This window comes from Hippocampus bargibanti, linkage group LG20 (assembly GCF_051943395.1).
Source record: "Hippocampus bargibanti isolate YZ-2025 linkage group LG20, ASM5194339v1, whole genome shotgun sequence".
Classification (NCBI taxonomy): Eukaryota; Metazoa; Chordata; class Actinopteri; order Syngnathiformes; family Syngnathidae; genus Hippocampus; species Hippocampus bargibanti.
The window spans coordinates 6,938,975-6,958,701 of record NC_142753.1 but is presented as its reverse complement, the minus strand read 5'-3'; the positions used below and the strand labels follow the sequence as shown (position 1 = coordinate 6,958,701).

The 19,727-nt window shown below is 45.2% G+C and overlaps 4 protein-coding genes across 5 annotated transcripts; 1 reads left to right on the top strand and 3 right to left on the bottom strand.

Annotated features, from left to right (window-relative positions):
* Positions 1 to 90: 90 nt before the first annotated feature.
* On the bottom strand, positions 91 to 3,089 carry LOC148882886 (uncharacterized). The gene is made up of 5 exons (XM_089023737.1): positions 3,054 to 3,089; positions 2,729 to 2,809; positions 1,516 to 1,634; positions 1,307 to 1,444; positions 91 to 1,210 (listed from the first exon to the last, which is right to left on the bottom strand). The coding sequence occupies exons 2-5, from the start codon at positions 2,799 to 2,801 to the stop codon at positions 752 to 754; spliced, it is 789 nt and encodes a 262-aa protein (XP_088879863.1). The 5' UTR covers positions 2,802 to 2,809; positions 3,054 to 3,089; the 3' UTR covers positions 91 to 751.
* Positions 3,090 to 3,698: 609 nt separating this feature from the next.
* Positions 3,699 to 8,737, bottom strand: ndufv1 (NADH:ubiquinone oxidoreductase core subunit V1). The gene is made up of 11 exons (XM_089023618.1): positions 8,613 to 8,737; positions 7,766 to 7,862; positions 7,600 to 7,682; positions 7,357 to 7,527; positions 7,067 to 7,250; positions 5,905 to 6,094; positions 5,122 to 5,334; positions 4,831 to 4,997; positions 4,653 to 4,734; positions 4,422 to 4,567; positions 3,699 to 3,889 (listed from the first exon to the last, which is right to left on the bottom strand). The coding sequence occupies exons 2-11, from the start codon at positions 7,859 to 7,861 to the stop codon at positions 3,812 to 3,814; spliced, it is 1,410 nt and encodes a 469-aa protein (XP_088879744.1). The 5' UTR covers position 7,862; positions 8,613 to 8,737; the 3' UTR covers positions 3,699 to 3,811.
* A 41-nt stretch (positions 8,738 to 8,778) lies between these two features.
* On the bottom strand, positions 8,779 to 18,032 carry hcn3 (hyperpolarization activated cyclic nucleotide-gated potassium channel 3). Its single transcript, XM_089023615.1, has 9 exons — positions 17,903 to 18,032; positions 16,868 to 16,928; positions 15,684 to 16,132; positions 13,032 to 13,461; positions 12,811 to 12,972; positions 11,783 to 12,001; positions 11,569 to 11,715; positions 9,425 to 9,665; positions 8,779 to 9,362 (listed from the first exon to the last, which is right to left on the bottom strand). The coding sequence occupies exons 2-9, from the start codon at positions 16,892 to 16,894 to the stop codon at positions 9,160 to 9,162; spliced, it is 1,878 nt and encodes a 625-aa protein (XP_088879741.1). The 5' UTR covers positions 16,895 to 16,928; positions 17,903 to 18,032; the 3' UTR covers positions 8,779 to 9,159.
* ecm1a (extracellular matrix protein 1a) lies at positions 17,421 to 19,708 on the top strand. Of its 2 annotated transcripts, XM_089023622.1 has the most exons (4): positions 17,421 to 17,976; positions 18,048 to 18,292; positions 19,311 to 19,523; positions 19,586 to 19,708. In XM_089023622.1, the coding sequence occupies exons 1-3, from the start codon at positions 17,676 to 17,678 to the stop codon at positions 19,518 to 19,520; spliced, it is 756 nt and encodes a 251-aa protein (XP_088879748.1). In that variant the 5' UTR covers positions 17,421 to 17,675; the 3' UTR covers positions 19,521 to 19,523; positions 19,586 to 19,708. The 2 variants fall into 2 exon arrangements, with proteins under 2 accessions (XP_088879748.1, XP_088879747.1); XM_089023621.1 differs by having other exon boundaries at positions 17,428 to 17,976; positions 19,311 to 19,667.
* The last annotated feature ends 19 nt before the right edge of the window (positions 19,709 to 19,727 follow it).

Sequence of the window (19,727 nt, the reverse complement as noted above, 5' to 3'; positions counted from 1 at the left end):
ACGAACGCTGGACGTAAACAAGTTTAATCTGCGTTATATTTAATTTACATGTACAGTATAAATTCATAGAATTGATAGCATTAGAAGGCATTCATTAGATATGGTTTATTGAATAAAAAGGTACCAGAAATTAATATTTTTTTTTAAATCAAATATTTATGTGGATCGTTTTAAAATACACATAACTTCATCCAATCATATGAAAAGATGACACTTCATGGAGTCAACAAATATTTAGGAAGGTAACGCTTTCAACAGTAGCCAAAATGGAACTGTATAGTGCCACTTAGCAGTTTTTTTTACAACGATACTAGTGCAGCGTGTTCTACCGGAAACAAATTCCTTGTGTGTTCTACATACTTGGCAATAAAGATGATTCTGATTCTGATCTTTAAAATGAAATCAACAAGAGTTTGTGTTCATTGAAGACAAATTTTCATGTTAAAGTGAAAACACTGATCGTTCAAATAGCGTGCATTTTAACTTTTCGTTTTGTAATAAAAGAAAAAAAAAAAAAAATCGCAAACACTTGAATTTCAAAAGAAGCTTCTACCCCCCTTCCGTTTAACATCTAATGTGAACACCCACAGGCTTTTAAACAAAAATGGCTGCCGATAAAATGCTTGCCATCAAGTGTAAGATTGAAAAAAAAAGCTGCAGCATTGAAAACAAACAATAGTTACGTATGTACAGGCTGGCTATTATGCCAGGGTCAGCGCTTTTCGTGAGTGAAAGCAGAAGGCGGCGGCGCTCAGTGATGGCTCCTCTTGTGTGCTCTGAGGGCGGCAACGGACGGGAACACGAGATCGCAGTCATCTTTGGGACAAGGAATCCCCAAATCCTCTTTGTCATCTTCCTGTTCGTCCTCTTCCCGTTCGTCCTCTTCATTGTCTCTGTCAGCATCATCGTCTTCAACCCTCTTCTTCTTCTCGCACACTTCCGTCGTCTTGGCTTTCAGGCTGCGTTTCACAATGGGCCTCATGACCGCGCCGTCGACCCTGTCTTGGTGATCTCGCAGCGCCTCGTTTGTGAGGAAGTGGCGCCCGCAGATGGAGCAGAAGCGCCCGCCGCTTTCTGCCGCCGACACCACGTCCTGGTCGTGCTCTTTGATGCAGTGCAAGTGTAATTCCATGAGGCTGGTGGAGCCCGCGCCACAGTCTCTGCAGCGCCACACACCTTTCACGCAGCCATTCCGTTTGTGCTTGTAGAACTGTGACGACACAATCGGTCACTTTTTATTGTAAAATTTCGATTTCGGATGCGTCAGAAATTAAGCTTCCATGATAAACAGGTTCATTGCCCTGACCTTATTAAAGTTGGGAAAGACTTTGGAGCAGTAGGAGCAGACGGGGTCGACCTCGTGATGGATCCCACTGTGCATCTTAAGTTCCTCTGGGGAGCTAAAAAGCCTATCGCACCTATAACACGAGAACAGCGTGTGGTTCTGTGGAAAAGATGAATACAAGCGTTGACTGACACATCCTCCAGGCTTTATGGAGACTAATGAATAGTAACCTGCATCAAATGCTTCTTGTACAGCTCTGGGTGTTTCCTCCGGATGTGGTGGTCTCTGCTCTTAGTGGACTGAAATGCGATGAAACATTGCTCACAGTGCGCCTCGTAATACTCCTTTCCTGCATCACAAACAGAAATAATTACAGGCCGAAGCATTACCCGCATGCATTACGTCCAAAAAACTGGGGCGATCAATGAAAAGACGTTTCTACACACACGTTTGGTGGTGGGTGAGGTCTCAAAATATGGATTTTATACGATCAATTAACAAATTGATCTTGTGCCAAAACTCCAACTATGCCCCGGAGATTTACATTCATTTTTCTGTTCTTTTCCACTGAGCATATTTGTAAGTGGTGCATTTGAGCTGCTATCAGTTAAAGGACAACCGATGTCTCTGGACAAGTTGTGTCCATAATTTGTAAAATGGCTTCAAATGACTTCACCGCATATAGCTATATTTTACGTTTCAAGACTCGCGCTGAATATTTCGGAAGTCTTGTTTTTGAGTTGGTGACGAGTCCTCACCCTACGTCACTGAAGGAACGCCCCTGACCGAAAAAAGGACACATTGTAGCAGTCTTTCCATCACGTCAATGCATTTGGCTGTACTTGGCTGGTCTGAAAACTTCGTGTAGCACCAAAAAAAAGAGGCAGAAGAGGGCGACAAAGCTCCATGTAAGGAATTAATCAACCTGTGGAAACGGGCTGATTAATTCCTTACAAGGCTGATTAATTCCTTACAGGAGCTTTGTCGCCATTTTCTGGCTCTTTTTGTGCTACATTTCCTGCCCCCAGATACCTCAAAATGGCATGGAATAAATTCTTTAATCTATTGCAAACATGTATGCTTCCCTCTTCAGAACTATTTGAATCATATTCATCATTGGACGAGTAAAAAGAAAGCATATTCTCCGAATCGGAAGCCATTGTTTTGATTCTCCAGCAAGACAAGACGTCTTGGGGTGACAAGGGGGCGGGACCTTCTGAAACTGGCCACTTCCTGGTTCATTTTTTTTGCAGATTTTGGACACTTTAAGTCATTTTTATTGGTGTTTTGCATTTGACTAAAAATATCATACTGCGTATTTTGGGTATTTTAGATGTTATAAAATGTTTTTCTGATGTCAGTTCAGAAACAAAAAAGTGACGTCGGTTGTCTTTTAATTGCACATCTTACGGATGCGCAAGAGGGACGTCGCAGAAGACTCACCAGATTTCATCTCTGCGTCGGTTTGGCTCATGTTGGTGCCCGCCGTGACGTCCTCGACTTTGATCAAGTCCATGTCTTTATCTACGACAGTACAAAGCGATAATAATAAAAACATCAAAATATTTTCACAAGAGACGGTAACGCTAGATTAAAAAAAACCGCAGGACTACGGAGACAACGAAAAGGTCATAATATGTAAATATTTTTTCAATGTAACAGTTTCTATCTCATTGTCATCGTGCATTATTCATTTTGAGTTCGACGAAATAGGGAAAACTCGGACATTGTAACATATTATTCATGAAAAGCAAATTGATCTCCGTACCCGTGAATCCACAGCGCTCAGCGTCGTACGTCCGGGTCACGTGACACCCCAAATCTCGTCAAATTGTGTTGCACCCCTCGCGAGACTTTCAGTAACACTGCATTCAAGTCCCGAAATGTGTACTTTCCATCATGATAAATACGTTCACGATTTATGAAATGTTTAACGAATTATTTAATAGCTTCATGTATTTATACACGTTTTCACTTTGCGACCGGCTAGTCCATCTTGCTGTTGACCGCATTTTTTCATATACCGCATATACAGGGTTACAAAAAATCGCTAGTTTAAATTTGATGTAATTATGTCCCGTTCTTATCATTATATTTCAACAAAGGAATCTCAGAAATACAACTATTTTCATGCCACCATTTATTCTGGAAAAGACACATTGCTTATAACAATAACATTAACAAATTGACTCCAAATTGGCTCAAAGATAAAGTTGGGATAGGTAATTAGGTATATTGGCACATTGGCCCCAATATGTAAGGTTGATTTTTGTTTTAATGATAAAATATAAGCAACCACACTGAATAAAGACACCAATAAAAACTACATCAATAGTGATGAATACGATTCTAGAGATTTATTTGAGGCTTACAGTACTTTATTGACATTACCACAACAACAAGGAGACCAATAGGGAAAAAAAAAAACGTTCTTTATTATTAAATACTTTGTGAACAACACAAGCATTTCAGATGGCGACGGGGCACGGGAATGCGCCGGCAAGAATGAAGGGCAAGTGGACATTTTTAAGCGCTGGCCTGCTTTTGTTCCCGGAATTGAGCGATTCGGCTTTCCAATAGTGGCCTGAAATGTCGTATCAAGCCCTGAAACGAGAAGAGGAACTCATGGTTGATATGATGGCACGTATCTGGCATTTTAGGCTGCCATGTTAGCTTCTCGCATGAACTGATGCTCGCCATGTCCAAAAAAATATACTGTATATACAGTGATACCTCGGTTTACGAACCCCTTGGCTTACGAACTTTTCGGTTTGCAAACGTTAAATTTCTGAAAATTTTACCTAGGCATACAAACTATTTTTCAGGATACACACGGAGCTGCCACAATGAGACCGTTCTCCTAAAGAAAATGGGAGCCGGCTTGTAGTTTTAAGGCTTAGAAAATTAGAAAGTAGAAAATTATGTTTTATGGGGATCTGGGAACGGATTATTCTCATTTTAATGGTTTCCTATGGGAGATTAATTTTTGGGATCCACACTTTTCGCCTTACACATTCTGGGAACCAATTAAGTTCGTAAGCCAAGGTATCTCTGTATACAGTATATAAAAATTTGGAAAGGAAGCATTTCGTCTACTCGTCGCAAGTAGGCAGTTGGTCATTTCCGTGGCGCTTACCTGTACGGGCCAGGCGGCGCCGTCTCCCAGGGCACAGATGGTGTGTCCTTCGATCTGCTTGCTGATCTCCCAGATCATGTCGATTTCCGACTTGCGGGCGTCGCCTTGCACGAAACGCCACATCATGTTGTTCATCCAGTCCACTCCTTCACATGCAGGAAACAATTTAGCCAACACGGTCACAAAAAAAAAAAAAACATGGCGCACGTTCAGTGCGATGGGAAAAGGAACCTTCTCTGCAAGGTGTGCACTGGCCGCAACTCTCGTGCTTGTAGAACTCAATAAGGCGAGCGATGGCTCTGATGATGTCCGTCTGACAAAAAAAAAAAAAACAGTCCCAAAATGTCAACGTTGAATATGATAACATGCTTGTTAAAACGAAGTGGGTGTGGGGGAGATGGGGACGCACCGATTTGTCCATAACGATGACCGCCGCCGTGCCCAATCCGGTTTGAGCCTGGACGAGGCCGTCGAAGTCCATCAGCACCTCCTCGCACACCTTCTTGGGGATGAGCGGCGTGGACGAGCCACCGGGGATAACGGCCAACAGGTTGTCCCATCCGCCGCGAACGCCGCCTGCATCACGAACGCTCGTTCACGTTTGTGTTAGCATCGGCGATCTTCTTCGCTTTACTGTTGAGCGCGGTTCTCATTGACTTGTGTTGAAATGGGTTGAAAAAAAAACCAAAACAAAAGGTACCGGCGTGCCTTTCGATGAGATCCTTCAACGGGACGGACATCTCCTCTTCGACGGTGCACGGGTGGTTGACGTGGCCGGAGATGTTGAAGAGCTTGGTGCCCGAGTTCCTCTCCCGGCCAAAACCCAAAAACCAGGTGCCTCCGCGGCGGCAGATGGTGGGCGCCACGGCGACCGTCTCCACGTTGGCCACCGTTGTCGGACACCCGAACACGCCTGCAGCACAGAAGTCACATATAAATAGCTATTAGCTATTTATTAGCTATCCATTAGCTGTGCCGATGACCATTTTGTGTTTGGGAGCCTTTTACTGAGCCAGTTGCTTGTTCTGTAGCCACAAAGGGACATATGTCTTCTTGTGCCGGTCCCAAGCCCGGATAAATACAAAGGGTTGTGTCAGGAAGGGCATCCGACGTAAAAGATGGGCCAAAACAAACATGCGGATCAAAGCTCTAAAGATGGAGGACACTGATTTACGATGGCGACCCTTTGAAAGGAAAAGAAGAAGATTAGCTAGCTGGCTAGCTATTAGCTGTCTAGCTGGCTGTAAGCTATCTGGCTATCTATTCTTCACTATTTATTTGCTATCTATTAGCTAGCTAGCTTTCTATCTATTGAGTTACTTCGGGGTTGAGTGAACGCTGGCGCATGTGGCTGCCGCTGCTCACCCACAGAAAAACTTTATCCTGTGACTGTAAAGTGACCTTGAGAGTTTTGAAAGGCGTTTAGAAATGAAATGTATTATTATTAGTCGTTCCATGGCGCACTTTGTGTGTGAAGACTCACCGACATCGGCAGGAAACGGCGGTTTGAGGCGGGGCTTGCCCTGCTTCCCCTCCAGCGACTCGATGAGCGCCGTCTCCTCGCCGCAGATATAAGCGCCGGCGCCGCGCATCACAAACACGTCAAAGTCGTAGCCCGAGCCGCACGCGTTCTCGCCGATGAGCCCCGCCGCGTACGCCTCGTTGATGGCCACCTGCACGCATTTAGTAGATGAGATGAACCTTTATTTGTCACACAGTGGAGACATTTACATTTCACAACAGCAAAAGAACACAAAATACAGGAGCTGATGTCGCGGCGCCATATTGAAATCAAAAACAAAAATGAATAATTCTTCTGTGTAAGCTCTTAGTCGTACAGGAGTGGTCCATCGAAAAGGCTTCTTCAGCCGTCATCTCTACTTCTTTGAAAGTGTCGGACGTTTCGCTTCTTATCCAAGAGGCTTCGTCAGCGAACTAATTTTTTGCTGGTAGTTTTGGCCTTTTATATATCCATACTGTCTAAATCACCATGGTGGGGTGAGGTTCAATTTGAATCGTTCCTTCAACTGACTTCTTCGGCAACATAGGCTTAGTTATGCTGATGAGGTGATACCAGAGCAAATGGGGCAATCAGGCCAGTCATAGACCCCATACTCAGTCAGGACAATTGAAGTAGTCAGTGTAGCTGCAGGGGAGTAGTCCTCTGCTCCCCCCAACCTGAGAACAGGGACCAATCATAGCAGAGGCTGGCACCGCCACGCCTGGACAGTAGCGATATATATATATATATAGGGCCAAAACTACCAGCAAAAAAATAGTTTGCTGACTAAGCCTCTTGGATAAGAAGCGAAACGTCCGACACCTTCAAAGATGTACTGATATCGGCTGAAGAAACCTTGTCATCGACAAAAAAGAATAATGTGCCACAACACACACAATCATTCAATCTAAAGCTTCCTTTTCACCAATGTATTAGGGACGTCATGGTGGAATATGTGCACGCCTGCAACAATCTTCGAAAGTGAACGTGAAGTGGTCGCATCCATTGACCAAAAGAGCTCATCTCACATCTCCTGTCCCACGTCAATCCGCTTCAATTCCAAGCCGCGACCGTTTGACATCAATGAAGACCTTAGCAGCGAAAACAGCAAAGCGCAATGCAGTTCTTGACCATCAAAGCCCACCTGCAGGTTGGAGGACTCATTGTAGAACTCCCCGCGGATGTAGATGTAGGCGGCACGGGCCCCCATGGCCCTGCCGGCAACCAGGCAGCCCTCCACCAACTTGTGGGGGTCGTTCCTCATGATCTCTCGGTCTTTGCACGTGCCCGGCTCGCCTTCGTCAGCGTTCACCACCAGATACTTCGGTCTGTGGGGGGGGGGGGGTGTAAAAACGGCTCAGTTGATTTTATTTCTTGACAAATGATGAATCACCTGTTCCTTTTGAGGTTTGTTTTCAAAGCGTGTTTGCGAACCTGCCGTCACTGGGCTTGTTCATGAAACTCCACTTCATGCCGGTGGGGAACCCCGCGCCTCCTCTCCCGCGCAGGCCCGACACCTTGATCTCATTGAGAATCCAGTCCACGCCCTTGAGAAGGATCTCCTTGGTCTTGTACCAGTCGCCGCGCTTCAAGGCGCCGTTCAACCTGGAGCAACGCATTCCCCACAATTAACCAAAGAACACAATATGTACTGGAAGTGGCTTGGGCAGGGCTTACTTCCAATCATGACGGCCGTAGAGGTTGGTGAATATTCTGTCCTCGTCTGCAAGTGGCCCAAATGTGGTTTTCTTCGGAGGGGTCTTTGGGGAAAAAAATCATCGACAGATATATAAAAATGCTTTCATGGTGGCGTCATTTCAGTGTAAATTGATACAAAAGTTACCTGTGTGGTGCTGTTGAATCGGACAATGGCGCCGTGAGTGAGCGCCGCCGGGGTACGTGCCACTCCGCACACGAACGCCCGAGACAGGGACAGCATCCTTGGGACGTCAACATTTGGAATCCTTCTATTATTTTGACATCCCCCTCAACGTTCAAACAGTAGTGTATGAATTCCATACGTGCATATAAGTAGTGAGCTTTAAAAAAAGTGACATTCCTAAGTGCCCTTTAAATTTTTGATTGGTAGTGTACACATAATGACTTTAGAAATCGGCATGCATAATTTTTTAACGTATATGTTAATGAGGCACCTCCACCACTGTCAAAACAAACCCAACGCCGTGCGGCTAAATTCAATTTATAACATGACAGATGTCATTTCCGCATTCAGCTCAGCAGGCATTCGTGTGACGACGTGGCACAAAAGCATTCATATTAATATATTGTGAAGTATTAAATTGTCACTTACATAACATACCTTGTGTGCTAGTTTGTTAAGCAAGTGAGCTAATCCAAAATGTTGAGGACCAACACAATGGTGACGAAACACCTCCAATATTCGCAAATGTGATCTATTCAGCAGTCGTAACCACATGCAAACAGCGTATTACACGCGTATGTGTACATGTATGATATAAATCCGGTGACCTCCACGCAAGCGGTGCCACAGTGAGCGTTAGCCTGTGATGCTATGTTGGCTAACTGATAACCTTGCCGGCGTCTCGAGTTCCGGCGAGAAATGGCGACGTGTCCAAATATCCACACGATACAACGCGTTTTTATAATTAACACATATTGACAAGACACGAAGAAAAAGAGGAAAATGTACACTTAAAGCCACCACATACCTGCTTTAGGTGAAGTTTACGAAATCCACACCGGATGCGCTGTTCTCATCCCGGAAATAGTTGCATACGTCATCGAATAAGTGAACATTCTTTTTTTTTCTCGAGTAACTCTCCTTTGTGACTTTTTTTGAAAGATGTATTTTCATTTATTGTATTATTATATGTTTTCATAGTTTTCATAAATTGAGTCAAACTTGACACGAACTACTCATAAAACGACCGCCCGGCCTGTACAATGAGTACAATCAGCACAGTTGAAGTGATGACGTCACCGCAGTTGTTCCTTGCTGAACGTTTGGCCGTAAACAAGCCGAGTGGAGATTCAAACTAAGGAGAAGTGATCATTCATAAAGTGTTTGTCTTGTTTTATGTTTTTTATGTTATTGTTGCGGTTATTATTTTGCTTTGTGTTACTATTATGTTACAGCGACAGCTGTTTTGAAAGTGCTATATAAATTAGGATGTATTGTATTGTATTGTTTACTCGGTTGTCTTGCAAGATCGGTGACGGGTCCGATTTGGGCCATCACCTGGGACAGTTTTTGGTTCAGTCATTAGAGGAAGAGCGGCGGCCGGGCCTCCCGGCGACCCGGCCCAGTCGGTCCACGGCCACGCACTCGAAGGCCTGCCTCATGAGCGGGTGCTCCTCCAGCACTTCGTTGAAGCTGTCCACGCTCAGCGAGTAGAGGCGGCAATACGTCTCGGCCTTGACGCTGGCCGTGCGTCGGCCTTGAGTCAGCAGGCAGATCTCTGAAAACGACAGAAGCAACGTCGGCCGCGTTCTCTGCGAGAAAAGTCGGTCGGACAAGTACCGCCAAAATAGGCCCCGTCGCTGAGTCTGACGTCTTTGCTGCCTCGTGGGATGACCACCACCGTGCCGTGCTGGATGAAGTACATCTTGCGACCCAGCGTCCCTTCCCGGATGATCAAGTCGGCGGGCTGGAAAACCTCAAAGTGCAGCTTAGTGAGGATGACGGTCACAAAGTGAGGGTCGGTGTTGGCAAACAGGGGCATGTTGGCCACCAGGCCGCGACAGTTGTAGCTGACGATTTCCTGCGGGCGACAAGAAAACGCAGGTGAAAAGGGATTCCCCGGTTCAGCGTGCGCTTCCGTTTTCAAGGGCGCACAGTACAACTTTCAAAAACGTCTCGGCCCGGGTGGACGACAACTTCTTCAAGAAAAAAAAAATTTTTTTTTTCAAATCAAACATTTGCTTTATTCAATAAAGCAAACGCTACAAGCAAACCGCTACAAGCCACGTGAACTCCTCTTTCTAAGCGCCTTTCAAAACTCTCAAGTACACTTTACAGTCACGGTAAATCCGAAGCACGAAGTAGGCTTCTGGTTGGCTGCCATGCCCAGTATGCAAATTGCCAAAACCAATGTTCGTTTGGCAATTTGCATACTGGGCACGGCAGCCAATCAGAAGCCTGTTTTGTGCTTCAGACTTTTCCGAGCGTAATAAGGTCGTGCATTTGAATATCATTTTCCAAAGTAGATAGACAGAAGCTCAGCCCCAGAACAAAGCTTCAAAACAAGCTAACAAAATTTATGACGCTACAAAACGTAAACGTACATTATACCGTTACTGTAAAGTGTACTTGAGAGTTTTGAAAGGCGCTTTTAAAGGAGTCCACGTAGCTTTTAGCAGACAACGCAATGCAAACTTTGCACTGTGCACCATGACGACAAACGACACTTGAGCAAAATTTTCAGCAAGGGATATTTACCATAAATTAAAGGACAACCGACGTCACTTTTCTGTTTCTTAACTGACATCATAAAAACGTTTTATAGCACCAAACACCAATAAAGATGACTTAAAGTGTCTAAAAACTACTTCAAATTGAACCCGGAAGTGGCCAGTTTCAGAAGGTCCCGCCCCCTTGATCGTGGTGTAACGTCTTCAGATTCGAAAAAGATGCTTTCTTGTTACTCATTCAGTTATGAATATGATTCAAATAGTTCTGAAGAGGAAAGCATACATGTTTGCAATCGATTAAATAATTTATTCCGGTCATTTTGATGCATCTGGAGAGAAATGTAGTGACAAACTCTTTAGTACTCACAGTACCCAAAAGAGGCAGAAGAGGGCGACAAAGCTCCGTGGAAATTGTCTCCTGGTACGTTTTGTAAGCGAACATCAAATACACTGTAGCAGTCTTGGCGCAACACACAACGATTCACCATCACGTTATTTATGTGTTTTCTTTCTAATTTTGCCATCAACACGGATCAACACGAAGTTTTCAGACCAAATTTCTCCACTGCGAGACTAATAAAGGCAAATCCAATCCAATCCAATCCAAACAAAATATCGCAAAATGAATTGAGGTGATGCAAGGTACAGTAAAGTCTCGTTATATCGACATTCTCGGGAGTCCAAAAAATATCGACATAACCGGGACTATCGATATATCCGACCCTGCGCGCATGTAATTTTCTCCTTGCGTGCATAGAAATAGTATCGATATAACCGGGACTATCGATATATCCGATATCGATATAATGAGACTTTACTGTATATCCTTTCTCGGTGAGGGGCGTTCCTTCTGTGACGTAGGGTGAGGACTCGTCACCAACTCAAAAACAAGACTTCCGGAATATTCAGCGATTCAGTCTTAAAATGTAAAATATAGCTATATGTGGTGGAATCTTTGTAAAATACGCTCAGTAGAAGTCATTTGAAGCCATTTTACAAATTATGGACACAACTTGTCCGGAGACGTCAGTTGTCCTTTAAGCAAGGGAGCATTTGCGGTAGGTACTTCCTTCATTTAAATAAATCCTTTATACTTCGCAACAATGTTTTTTTTTTTTTGCGATTAGTCGTCTTATTGTGTTTCAAGTTGTGAAAAATGGGGCAGGCAACTTTCTGGCTGGGCAGGCAACTTTTCAGCATTGTCTGCCCTGGTGTCCGCTAACTTTTTGTCATGAGTTTCAGACACTGGCGCACCTCTTTTAGCGGATCGCTGAGCTCTCCCAGGATGCTGTCCTCGTCAAACATCTTGCCTTGGAAGCGTTGCTCGTAATAGTCGTGGATCCTCTGCCGCAGGTCGGCGGGCAGCTTGTGGAACGACATGTACTGCTCCACTTGCTTGTACTGCGGAGGGACGCAAGAATCAACGCGGACGCGGCGGCTTCCCTCGGTGGCGTTTGGCGTTCCTGACCTTCTCCTGGTACTGGCGGTGCGAGGCGTCCAAGGACTGCACCAGGTTGGTGGCGTGGCCAAGGAACATGGCGTAGCAGGTGGCCCCCACCACCATGCTGATCATGGTCAGCCACACGTCGCTGGCCCCCTCCGGGGGGTGGGCGCCGTAACCGATGCACAGCATGTGACTCATGGCCATGAACAGGGCGTACGAGTACTGCGTGTGCCACGTGGCGTTCTGAGACGGAACCCGGGAAACGGGTCACTGGCACTGCCACTTCTCATTCATGTCAAATCCATTCTAAAATCATTTGAAATTAATTCTTTTTAAAATCATTTCTACAGAATTAATTTGCAATTAATTTCCATATACAGTAATTAATGTCAAATTAATTCACACATAATTAATTCCTAATAAATTAATTTCAAATGAAGTCATTAATTTCTGATTCATTGAATAGTTTCAATGTAATTTATCAGTAATATCTCCTAAACTGATTAATTCAAATTCATTTCTATTTAATTTCTAATTAATTGACTAATTTTTATGTAATTTCTCGGAAATTTTTAATTCACTGATTCATTTCTACTTACTTTCTACACAATTACTTAATTTTCAATTCAGTAATTAATTTATAGTTAATTTCTAATTAATTTTGATTTAATTTCTCAGTCGTTTCTAATTAACCGAATTACTTTCTACTTAATTTATAATTAATTAATTTCTAATTAAGTAATTCATTTCTAATCTAATCTAATTAATTTTGATTTAATCTCTCAGTAATTTCTCATTAACTGATTAATGTAAACTACTTTTTACTTAATGTCTACATAATTAATGTATTTCTAATTAGGTAATTAATTTCTAGTTAATATCTAATTAATGGATTAATTTCTAATTCATTTCTAATTAACTGATTCATTTGAATTAATGTCTCCATAATTCCTAATTCATTTCTAATAAATTAGCAATGCTACAAGATGACAGAGGTACTACTTTCCTATGAGTGACAACAAATGGTTGCAGAAGTGGCGGTGCGCACTGACCGCCATGTTGTTCTTGGTCACCCAGCAGTCGGCGGGGAAGTCCTGCAACATGGGCACCATGAAGGTCAGGCAACCGTCCCAATGGCACAGCAGCAGCATCATGCCGATCAAATTGACGATGCGCACAACCGCGCTGGCCAGGTCGTAGGTCATGTTGAACATCTGAAGAAGGCCAAGGGTCAACGATTCGTGACGTCACGACGAGCAACGGAAGGCCCTACCTCCTCCCACTGGTGGACGTAGCGGATGAGACGGGAGAGGCGCAGGAGTCGCAGCAGGCTGAGGATCTTGGTGAAGCGCACGATGCGCAGCGCCCGGGCGGTGCGGTACACGTCCGACGAGTCCTGCAGCGACTCCAGGTCCACCACCAGGAAGATGTAGTCCACCGGGATGGAGGAGACAAAGTCCACCAGGAACCAGGAGCGCAGGTAGTGCAGGCGGATGCGCTTGGGCTCCAGCACGATGTGGCCGTCCTCGCCCAGGATGCCAGTGCGGAAGTTGAAGAGCAGGTCCATCAGGAAGAGCGTGTCGGACAGCATGTTGAAGGTGATCCACGGGACGGTGTTCTGGTCTTCGAAGAACGTGATGCCCCATGGCAAGATCACCAGGTTGCTCATCATCAGCAGGAGCATCACCAGGTCCCAGTAGAACCTGGAAACCAGAACGGGGAAACTTCAGAGGCATTGACGGCGAGGGGAAAACCGGGCCCAGGCATCATCTCAGGGAACAGGGAACTTGTTCACGTTCCCGAAAACCACCAGAGACCGCTTCGATGCTTTTGTTTAGTTTTGGGTCACCAGCGTGACGAAGATCTTGAACGTGACTCATTTTAGGAGAAGTCTCTAGTGTCCCGTTGGCCTGCCCGGTTTTGGGTTTCGCGCTTTTGCTCCCAGATTCTTTTTCCATCCACTGCCAATCAATCCGACGGCTCAACTTGATGGAGGAGCTTTTTTTTCATTAGACACCGTCGGAAAAGTGGACGTGATGGACGCGTTGAGATCGAGACTCCTTTGTTACTCCTTCTCATGTTGCCATCGATTAAGTGGCTACTAAGGAGGCTTCCGTCACCGTTAAGGCGCACAAGAAATTTGTCAAGACAATTTTGAGTTAAATGAAGAATCAAAGGCAAAGAAAATGCATTTACAGTGATACCTCGGTTGACGAATGTCACATTTATGAAAATTTTACCTTGGCATACAAACTTTACCTTGGCATATGAACTTTTTTTCTTACACAGAGCTGCCTCAATGAGTGATGTGTCGTTCACGAACGAGCGCTTTCTTCTAACAACAAAATGGCAGCCGACTGTTTTTGTCCTCTATTCCCCACCCCCAGTCTTCGGTTAGCGCCACGTGATTGGTCAAGAACGCAGCAGTGAGGGGGGGTGGTTTAAACATTAAAGAGACAGGCAGACAACAGTGACAGTTTCAACTTTGACAGTTCAAAGGCAGAGTCTAGATTGCAAGGTTAAAATATCCCATCAATGAGGGCTCCACAAACAACTCGCACAAGCTATCTGTACACTTGATCAACCCAGCTAAACAGAACACAATTGATGAGGAATTAGATACAATTATCACAGAGAAAGTACCTAAAAGGGATCATTCCTCAAGATGGTGAAAGAAGGTTACGTTCCTCATCAAGTGTTTAATGCTGATGAAACCGGCCACTCCATTCCATCAAGCCATCAACGACCATTACAAAGGAAAATAAAACGACTTTATTATACAGTACAGTTTATTTCTTTAATTATAATACCATAGCACATTTATTATACATAAAATAAAGTACATTTTGTGTAGTTTTAAGGCTTAGAAAATAGAAAATTATGTTTTATGGGCACCTGGGAACGGATTATTCTCATTTTAATGGTTTCCTATGGGAAATTATTTTTTGCGATACACTTTTCGCCATACACACTGTCTGGGAAACAATTAAGTTCGTAAACCAAGGTATCACTGTATTAAAAAAAAAACAGGAAGTGATGCAGGGCAGATTGAAGACTAAAACCCGGGCCTTCTGTCCACTCCATGTCGACCCCTCCCACAGCGCCCCCGCCACTTCGAATTGCGTCCAAATCAAGTCATTATTGGGACGGATCACGCCATCTGACCCTCGCCTCCGTTTTCAAAGTTCCGCAGTGACCGCCGGCGCCATAATCTTCCCTGCAGCTGTCTGCGAATTATTGCATAATAAGGCAAGATTGGAATTATTCGGACCCCCCCCCCAATGCGGGCTGGCCGTCTGCCACCATCCACCGCGCTCCTTTCAATTAGCTGCTTTTGATATTAAGTAAGAGATTGCGGCGGAGATGTTGTCCAGCCTTTGGCAAATGAGTTGGGGAGGGTAACAGGGGGGTTGGTGGGGGGGGGGGGGGGGGGCTTGAATAATCCAGATGATCTTGTCCTATATATTGTATCAGTAATCAAATCCCTTCATCGCCTTACACCGGGCGGTGCATCAGCTGCTGTGGCCCCGTCTGCCCTTGTCGGGATTCGCCTTTGGCGATGGCCCCCCACAAATCCACAACAGTCGCCATGACGATGATAGAAAATCAGACGACCAGCGAGTGAGCGGCGCGTTTAAAAAGAGAAAAGCTTCACTTTTTTTGTGTGGGGGGGGGTCTAAAAAGTAGAACAAATGGAGCTGTGGTTTCCATCCGTATTGAGGGGCAGGTGGGTGTTTTTGTCACTTTATTTTGACTGAATGGACTAGATGGGCATGACTGCACCTTAGCTGAAGACAGCGTCAAGATGGGGTGATGGTGATATTTTGCTCATACCTGTCGTTGCATAGATAGAAAGCCACATCTTTGTCTTTGTATCGACTCTGAACACGAGACGAGTATGGCTGCACCTCACTTTGCGCCTTACCTGAAATCACTGTAAGGGTGGATGATCCACACGCCAAAGGACTTGACCCTGGCCTGCTCCGCGGCGACACCCTTGTGGCTGCCGAACATGCGCAGGGAGAACTTGTTGACACCGGGCTGCAACATGGATCCCAACTGCTTCTGGAAGTACGTGGACTGGTCTACTTCCTGGCAGTCGTCGTCAAAACCGTCGAGGTCCGGCGGCCCGTCGGGGTCGGCCGTGTAGTCGTCGTTGTGCGTCTTGACCAAGGAGAAGAGCGTCTGGCTGACCTCGCCACGCTGGTCCTCCTTGGCGGAGGGCGTCCCGGGGCAGGCGGCCTTCTGGGAGCCACTGCGCCATCGGGAGAAGCGAAGGCTGCTCCAGCTGCGGTAGCGCGCCGCCTCCGATTTGTGACCGGGACTCTCTTTGAACCCTCGCTGGTCACCCAGGCTCCTAGACGGGCTGGTCATCTTGTAGGAAAAAAAAGTGTCCGCTTACATGAACAATGGCGCTGTCATTCTTAACCATCAAATCGCAATTGTCCGACATGCAGCTTCACCCGCCGCCCGCCGAGACGGATGCAAATTGCCAGGCGGGAGCTCATCAAGTAGCCTTCAATAATCGGCTTGCAGCGACACATGCATCCCCCCCTCCACTCTGCTCCCTCCCTTCTCTAACACGGCGGCCTGAAGCGCCGATACGTCCGCAGGTCAAATTGCGGAGACATTCTCATTCGTTATCCAGGAGGCCTCAATGGGTATGAATTACTCATTAGCAGCGAAGCCAAAAGGAAAGTAGGGAAGAAACAACAAAGATTGCTACAATTGAGTGAAAGTGGTTTGCACGCACCAGACGGGCATGTCTGCAGCTTCTCAAACTATGAGTCTATGATGGACAGCATAGACGGGTATGTCTGTGTTTGACTGCCCTTGAAATCAGTAGGAGGACAAATGTTTAGGAGTATATCTTTGTTTGTTTTTTTAATAAACTTCCACACTTGCTATCTGCAATATACTTCTCGCAGAAGTACATTGATGCTAACGTTAACATGGGGATTGTTAAAATGTCACTGACATTCGACTGTTTCATCGATGGAATTGTTTCATTGCAAATTAGAATCAGAACATTTTCTCTCCTCAAAGGCGAATGCTCCGGTGCATTCAAGCTGAAGTGTACTTATCAGGCTCTTTTAAAGGGGCGTTTACCTGTTTCAACATGACGGCCAGTATCATCCAATCAAAATTGCGCTTTCCGCCAACTGCAGCCCTAACAGGAAATGAATGGCAAAAAAACAAGCATATGTATTTAGCTTTATCGGCGAGCCATATGCAATCATCAAAAGAGCTTTTATGGCTCTCTTAGTCAAAAAGGTTGCCGACCCCTGTCCTAGATGAAAATGACAGTTTTTAACTTTCTGTGTCTGTTGACCTCAGATTGACCCCAGGTTGTCTGTGTTTCAATTGTGTATTGGAGTCACACATGTTGACTAAGCATATAACAGCATGAAACTTTTAAATGTGATAACTTCTTATTCACTCTAATCTCTATCAGTATGGTTTGGAGTTCTGATCATGTGTGCAATCTGGTGATCCATCGTTCAGATGATCGCGTTCCAAAGTGACGCCGAGAGCACAATTCCCACTTTTGCGGGTGACGCGGCTATTGCGTAACATGTGGGGGGGGGGGGGCAATGTTATTCCAAGAGAAGTTGTTGATTGGTGCGTGAAAACAGGAAGCAGTCGGCGAACACGCACAGGCCTGATTTTTGATAAGAAAAACGCAAACTCCGCATCTTTTGTTCGTTTTTTTGGCAAAGGCGGTTTGTTGTCGTTTTTTTTTGTTGGGAGGAGGATGAGCGATTTCCACCAACTCTGCAACAAAATAAAGATGGAGCGCCCATCTTTATTTTGTTCAAACTCAGCACTTTTTTTGGAGTTGACAACATTGCCAAAGAGAAAGTGGCGCATCCTGTGAGGAGGAGGACTTTTTTTTTTACCTGAATGGCACATTTTAATGTGCTCAGAAAAAAGTCAACGTGTCCAAAAATGTCCCTCAGTGTTAGCATTTTGTGCTGTATGTTCAGCAGATTGTCTTCCGTGTCCTCAAACCTGCCCCACAGGAAAAGTGAGGGTGGGTTTCATCTCCCCGCCCCTTCCTACACTCCCTTACCATCTTCCCCTGGTTACTATAAGCAGCCTGCATGTCCACTTGAAGCATTTTAGATCTTGCAAGAAACTCACCCCAGTCATGACTTGGATGGGACTTCTTCAGGGACTTGGAATTCTTCTGATTGCCTCCAGAACAAATCTCAGAGGTAATACCGATGACTTGTAAACATCCAAAGTACCTCCTGGATGATTTTCATCTTGCTTGTTTCTCCTCAAGCGGAGTCCATAGAAGTGGATGTGCCGTTCCCGCCGGCTAGTCCCACGCTGCTCAACCTGCCCGCCGTCTGCGGTCAAGGTCAGGGGCGCCCCAGGTACCCGGAAAGCTTCTTCCCAAGTAGCGGTGCGGCCCATTTCAGGCGCCGAGGCAAGGCCATCAACCGACTGGAGTCGTGGTATGCTCACTGCTGCTGCCTGGACGCCGAGGACAGGGAGGCCGCCGCCCTTTGCTGCGCAAGGCAAGCGGTGAGTCAAAAGCGTCATCGGCTTTAGTTTTGCAAATACAGTGATACCTTGGCGTACGAATATAATTGGTTCCCAGAAAGTGTGTGTAAGGCGAAAAGTGTGTATTCCAAACATTAATTTCCCATTGGAAACCATTAAAATGAGAATAATGCGTTCCCAGGTCCCCATAAAACATAATTTGCAACTAAATAAGCCTTAAAACTACACACAATATACCTTATTTTATGTATAGTAAAGTTGATATTGTATTGTAATTAAATAAACTGTACCGTATAATAAAGCCGTTTTATTTACCTTTGTGATGGTCGTTGATGGCTTGATGGAATGGATAGCTTTTTGCATAAAGTGACTCGAGGAGCTCTGGGTTGTACATCTTAGAAGTTGTGATATTGCAACAGCAACAGATGCAGGCAGACAACACTAGAAACTTCATTAATAGCTGGTTCCCTTGCTTGTATGTTCTCTTCAAATTGTACAGATGGCTTGTGCGGGTTATTTGTGGAGCCTGATTGATGGCATGTTTTAACCTTGCAGTCTACACTCTGCCGTTGAACTATCAATAAAGTTGAAACGAGTCCAAATTTCACTGTGTTTTCTATCCATTTTCTCACCATTTCACTTTTGTTTTTTTTTTCACTTTTGTTTTTTGTTTCAAGCTCTGTCGTCTCCCTTTTGTGTGCGTGTTTCTTTATCTGTAACCCCTCCTCCCGCTCACTGCTGCGTATGCCCCCTCCCTCCTCTACCACGGATCTTGACCAATAACAGGCGGCTTTAACCGAAGACTAGGGAGGGGAATAGAGGGCAAAAAAAAGCCGGCTGCCATTTCCAGCTTTGTTCACTTTAGAGATCCAGCTCCAAGAACCGACTCGTTCGCGAACGACACATCACTCATTGTGGCACTCCGTGTGTTTCCCGAAAAATAGTTTGTATGCCAAGATTATATTTTCGCGAATTTAACATTCGTAAGGCGAAAAGTTTGTTAGCTAAAGCGTCCGTAAGCCGAGGTGCTTGCTTTTAGTGGAAGCAGGCGCTCGGCCAGTTCTGCATCGAGGAGTTTGAAACCATGACGGCGCACTACGAGTGCTGCAAAAAGCAAGGGGACCAACGCTGGACCTGCTTCAACAGTGACACGCCAAACCCGCAGTACCTTCCCACACCGGGCTACATCGCACCAACGATTCCCTCCGAGTCTGAGCCCGACTTTGCCTTCGACCTACATGCTTGTTGAAAGGTGGAGAAAATATTAGAAATAAATAAGAAACAAACATGCAAAAAAACAACATTTTCCCACAGGCGTTCAAAAGAGAAGTGATTCATCCAACCAGAGGGATGGATCCTGCTCAAGTCATTTTATTTTTTTGTGTCAATAAAATGTAATAAAACTGTGCGTTGTCGCTGCAGTCTACGATATAGCCACAAGAGGGCCCTATTTTTT

Coding starts and splice junctions, on each gene's coding strand:
- hcn3 (XM_089023615.1), bottom strand. CDS start 16,894: ATGATACTGGCCGTCATGTTGAAACAG. Junction 11,716..11,782: donor ACCGCCAGTACCAGGAGAAG/GTCAGGAACGCC, acceptor GTCCCTCCGCAG/TACAAGCAAGTGGAGCAGTA. Junction 9,666..11,568: donor TCAGCGATCCGCTAAAAGAG/GTGCGCCAGTGT, acceptor TGTCGCCCGCAG/GAAATCGTCAGCTACAACTG.
- ecm1a (XM_089023622.1), top strand. CDS start 17,676: ATGTGCTCAGAAAAAAGTCAACGTGTCCAAAAATGTCCCTCAGTGTTA. Junction 17,977..18,047: donor CTCCAGAACAAATCTCAGAG/GTAATACCGATG, acceptor TTTCTCCTCAAG/CGGAGTCCATAGAAGTGGAT. Junction 18,293..19,310: donor TTTGCTGCGCAAGGCAAGCG/GTGAGTCAAAAG, acceptor GCTTGCTTTTAG/TGGAAGCAGGCGCTCGGCCA.
- LOC148882886 (XM_089023737.1), bottom strand. CDS start 2,801: ATGGACTTGATCAAAGTCGAGGACGTCACGGCGGGCACCAACATGAGC. Junction 1,635..2,728: donor CGACGCAGAGATGAAATCTG/GTGAGTCTTCTG, acceptor TTTGTGATGCAG/GAAAGGAGTATTACGAGGCG. Junction 1,445..1,515: donor ACAAGAAGCATTTGATGCAG/GTTACTATTCAT, acceptor TCTTTTCCACAG/AACCACACGCTGTTCTCGTG.
- ndufv1 (XM_089023618.1), bottom strand. CDS start 7,861: ATGCTGTCCCTGTCTCGGGCGTTCGTGTGCGGAGTGGCACGTACCCCG. Junction 7,528..7,599: donor TACGGCCGTCATGATTGGAA/GTAAGCCCTGCC, acceptor GCGTTGCTCCAG/GTTGAACGGCGCCTTGAAGC. Junction 5,335..5,904: donor GCCGTTTCCTGCCGATGTCG/GTGAGTCTTCAC, acceptor TCTGTGCTGCAG/GCGTGTTCGGGTGTCCGACA.